This window comes from Bactrocera latifrons, unplaced genomic scaffold, assembly GCF_001853355.1.
Source record: "Bactrocera latifrons isolate USDA-ARS-PBARC rearing strain unplaced genomic scaffold, ASM185335v1 scaffold_311, whole genome shotgun sequence".
Taxonomy (NCBI): Eukaryota; Metazoa; Arthropoda; class Insecta; order Diptera; family Tephritidae; genus Bactrocera; species Bactrocera latifrons.
Genome location: NW_017536753.1, coordinates 271,358 through 276,237, shown reverse-complemented (window position 1 = coordinate 276,237; position 4,880 = coordinate 271,358). Strand labels below are relative to the sequence as shown.

The 4,880-nt window shown below is 32.3% G+C and overlaps 1 protein-coding gene across 1 annotated transcript in view; it reads right to left on the bottom strand.

Annotated features, from left to right (window-relative positions):
- Window positions 1-1,470: 1,470 nt before the first annotated feature.
- Window positions 1,471-4,880, bottom strand: part of LOC108970870 (E3 ubiquitin-protein ligase HUWE1) — a 35,812-nt gene continuing 32,402 nt past the window's right edge. The window contains exon 12 of the mRNA XM_018936551.1: window positions 1,471-1,779. Coding sequence (XP_018792096.1) covers window positions 1,677-1,779 — 103 coding nt within the window. The 3' untranslated portion in view covers window positions 1,471-1,676. The remainder of the gene's footprint in view (window positions 1,780-4,880) is intronic.

Sequence of the window (4,880 nt, the reverse complement as noted above, 5' to 3'; positions counted from 1 at the left end):
TCACTTGGAATATCTAATTGGCGCCACGTAGCGAAAAGAAGAAACGACTGGCGCGCTGTTGTTAACTCGGCTATAATCGCGTAAGCGGTGTCGACGCCAATCAAGAAGAAGTAGACAAATCAAAACACCCACAAATCAAAAGAAAGATAAATCAAAATATCGAAAAATCAATATGCCGAAATTTCAAAATAGTCAATACCGAAAAATCAAGAATAGGTGGCGTTGTTCCTTCGATGCCCTCCAGCCTCGAACACGCTCAGGATCATAACCCTTCTTCTTCTTCTTATCATCATAACCCTTAGTCGGTACAATTCTCTTTCTGTGCTTCAATTAGCTGCATATTTAAATTTTGTCGATATTGTCTTAAATCTATTGCGGAGCGGGAATATGACACCTTTTTTAGGATTTTCAAACCACAGATGCATTCAGTAGTGAAATTCCCTTTTTTAAATACCAATTCCGTATCGGCATTTTGGTTTGTCGGTATTTTGATTTTTCGGTGTTCTGATTTGTCGGTATTTTGATTTTGATGCATTTTTAAATTTTGTCGGTATTTTGATGTGTCGGCATTTTGAATTTCGATATTTTAAGTGTATCCCCGATAAAACCAAGTCGGCATTTTCAGTTCTCGGTATTTGGTTGTTGGTACTTTGGTGTGTCGGCATTTTGAACTTCAGTATTTTAAGTGTGTCCCATAAAAAGAATTATAAACATAGAGAACAAAGGCAAAGTATAAATCGTCTCCTGAAAAGCAAAATAACGCATCATCAAAATATTCGAAATTGAGTGGCTTATTGATTACGCTTCACTACTTCAAATTACATAGATAATATTGCATATGTTCAACATTTTCAGATTCTGAGGTCAGATATAAACCAGTTTTAACCAATATTAAGATTTTGTTTAATTCATGCTCCATTTTATTTCGTGTTTCATTCATGCCCCAAACCGTAACACCTTTCACACCCACATCACAGCTATGATGGCGAAACAAGCGTTAACTTTCCAATATCGTGTCAGTTTAAGTTGAAGTCATCAGGTCAGTCTGAATTGAAGTTTTTCTTAAAAAAATGGCACTCGTTCTTTCAAGTCATGGCATTTTATGCGAATACTTTACGTTTGTTCTTACAGGGTAGTTTTATAATTTAGAGCATTTTAAATATTCAGCTTCACGAAATCTTTTCTCATATGTATATCAGCAAATGATTTTCTTTTTACATTTGAATTCAATTTTATAGTCAAAATAGTAGTCCGCTCCACGCATTTTTTTTTGTGTGCCCTTTCACATTTCCCCTTATTATTTAAAAAAAAATAGCGATTTGCTTTGTGAGATGCTGCTGACGGCAATCCAAGTTAAAAATTTTTAAAAGCACTACTACTGCACTAGACTAATACGAACCATTTGGCAGCATTACTAAAATTCGTGACAAAAATCGTAAGATAAAACATAAAGAAATGGAAACAATGATGTTCATTTGAATTCAATAATAAAACAAAGCAAATAACGCTTTGCCGGCCAATTTTATAAACACCTAATCTGATTTTTATTTGGAATCATAATATGAAGAGTACACAAATATAAGTCAATACACCATTTACCTAATTTGTGACCTCCTTGACAAAATGTGATAATTATTTTAAAATATTTATTTAATTTTGTTAAGTTTCATTTATATTTATGCAAAGCCAAATCCCTCTGAGCACTCATGAATGGCTTTAAGCAGGCTGCTTCGTAATTTTTCATATGACTTGTACATAGGCAAATCCAACTGGTTAAAGCTGAAAAAAAAGAGTAATAAGTTAGGTTATAAAAATTAATTATAGAAGTCTTCCATGTAAAAAACGTATACATCCTAAAAATATGGATATCATTTCTTAAAAAAGTTTATTTATAAGTTTAATAAAAGTCTATAAAGATTGGTCATATGCCGAAACATTTTTATTTAATTTTTACTTCTCTAAAGACACTTCTTTAGCGTCTTGACCACAGAAAGTTAATTTATTTCTTAGCAACTGCTAAGCAGTTTATTTATATAGTGGCTGACAAAGAAATTCGGACACGAACGTATGTTATTAGTGAATATTCTATTAAAGATAAAATGAGATATTAAGCCCCTGTGATAGAAGTTGTTGCATTAAATCTTTTATTGCAAATTTTTTTAAATATTTTTCAAAACCCGAATTTTAAGCTAACCGAATTAACACCAAGGATAAAGCATTTTTGAACTTTAAAAAGCATTAAAAAACTACCATGTTCCTTAACACTCGAATAATTAACTTTAAACGATTGGAGAATGTTTTATGTTCTAATTAATACAATAATAACCATTTTTGTTGTAAAAGCGGAAGAGTATCAACAAATTGTAGACCTTGATCGTTCGCGAAACCTATCATTTTGCAAAAACGGAAGAGACATTATTATATATTTTGCTTAATTATTGGGATGATAGCCCCGCCCACTCCTCATATTACAATTATGTTGAAAAGTATTTAAAGTGCAATACTCTCTAAGTAAATATATCAGAAGCGTTAACCCTTTCGAATCTACTGAACTACTATAAACTATTCACTTCTTCGGAATATATAGTTTTTTCCTCGGATTTTCATTTAAGGAACTACATATATGTATGTCCCATTAGGTTTATTTGTTGGTATTAAACGAACAGCCACCAAAACCGGTAAAATTTTATGAACACAACTTTTTCATTATTATTTTCATACAAAAACAGCTCATCTAACCGATACACTCCAATGACCACATCAAACTTGGACGTGAGGTCATTCAAACATTCCTATGAGAGGCTATCAGATAACAACCACCTCTACTTTTCATATAACAAATTTTTAAATTCCATCTGCTTGTTTTACTTTACAGTAAACAAATCAAACATAAAGTTACCAGAATACAAATTTGCATCAATAGTGCTCTGAAGGTATTTAATCTTACGCCAAAAACGTGTGTAGAGGTCAAGAGTTGCAACTCAGAATTATATTTCCACATAACAAATAAATACGGATCATATCAGCTAGGAGTAAATAAATTACGGTTAAGTACATCATTAGTTTCCCTTTAGAGACTGTTTAGGCACAAAAATAAGAATACCCACTGAGACTTATGTACCCTTACGTTTTGAAAATATTTAAATTTTTTTGATTGTTGAGCTTCCATAACTCGAAATTCTATAAATTGAAATTCTGCATAACTCGAACTCTGGAATTGGCAATTGGTCAAATTTGATAAAAAATTCCTTGCATAAATCAAACTTCTTTAACTTTAAGTTCTCCATAACTCTAACTCTTGAATAAGCAATAGAAGTAAAATTTTATAAAAATTTCCTTCCATAAATTGAACTTTTAAATTGGCACATGATTCTCTTAGCCGCACTTTTCGGGTAAGTCCCACTTTGTAAACAATTGCACATATAGAAGTCCCTTCAAATGTTAGTATTACAGATTATAATGAGGTGGACAATGAGGTTTTCTCAGCCGGATTTATAACAGATAATATTATAGAACCGAATATTTCAACCGACCGAACGATTATGGCTTCTAATGTTATGGAAAACAAAGAGGATCCTGAAGAAGAAATTATTCAACAGCAAACCAAAAATAATTAACGTTCACTACACAGCACTAAAGATATTAGTTTATCGTTTCACTAAAACAAACAAGCAAAACGTATATGTTCAGCCAAAAATTATGGGATACATGTTTTATGTACATAGGCACTATATGCGAAGTAAATAAATAAAACCGTACATACATCTATTTTTAAAGCTTTTTACAAAATTGTATACTGTAATGAAAAATTTAATATCTCGAAGCCTCTCTAACTTAAACTTTTTTGTGGATTATGGTGGTTCAGGTTAAGGAAGTTTAACTGTATGTTGAACCACAAATACATAAATTTTATTGTCTTTAAATTTCGGGCAGAGCATATTTCCATCAGCGGCGTAACCATGCATGATATCATTTCTTGCCCTTGAAGAGGTGGACTATGAACTACATGAGCGGTCGACAATCATTGCACGATATTGACGCCGGGCAATGGAATCGATGTGCATGTGCTCAAAAGAACAAAAGACTTTTCTCGCTTCGCTTTTGGAAGGTACTTAACAATCTCCCCCACTAAATCCACTAACGACCCTATTCACGAACTGCACGGATGAGTAATTTTTAAATTAAATTATATATCCCAAAGCCGCAAAACGGCAAAAAAGGTTTTATTTATTAAAAATAGCAGAAACTTAAAAAATATAAAAATTATTTGTTCTAAATGAAAGCCTGATAAGTTACAAATGAAGTAGGACTGAGATTAACAAAATGACTTTTGACTGGTTCACTTGGGTTATTTTATTTATATTACTTCCGATGGTTAAATAAATAGCGCATAAAGAACGCAGAAGAATAAAGAGTACATGTGGTGAAGTTATGATATGAGCGGTAGAAGTGTTTAAAGCAAAGCTGTCATCACTGCTGCGCAACTACAACACGAAAAAAATTTAAAATGCAAAAATCTCGCTGTTAAGACCGAAAATGCGTTGGTGGTAAATTCTGTAAAGAGGGGCTAACAATATTATTTTGAGCAAAATGGCTAGACAAAAAAAGCTGCTTTTGGTCAAGAGAATTTCTAATTTTAAATAATTTTAAAACATACATTATTTTATAAATTACAACTTATGTTAATTTTTGCGACTCTAAGAATACAAAATTACATATTAGTTTGTCAAAAAAGTCTTGCGGTATTTTCGCCAGTTGGCGCTGAGAGCGCGTAGTTCTAGTTTTTCTCGTCGCATCGGGTCATGCTGTACCTTTTTGGAAAGCTCATTTCACGCGCTAACACGTCTTTGATTGATTGTCGTTTCTTTTAAGTCGTTCGT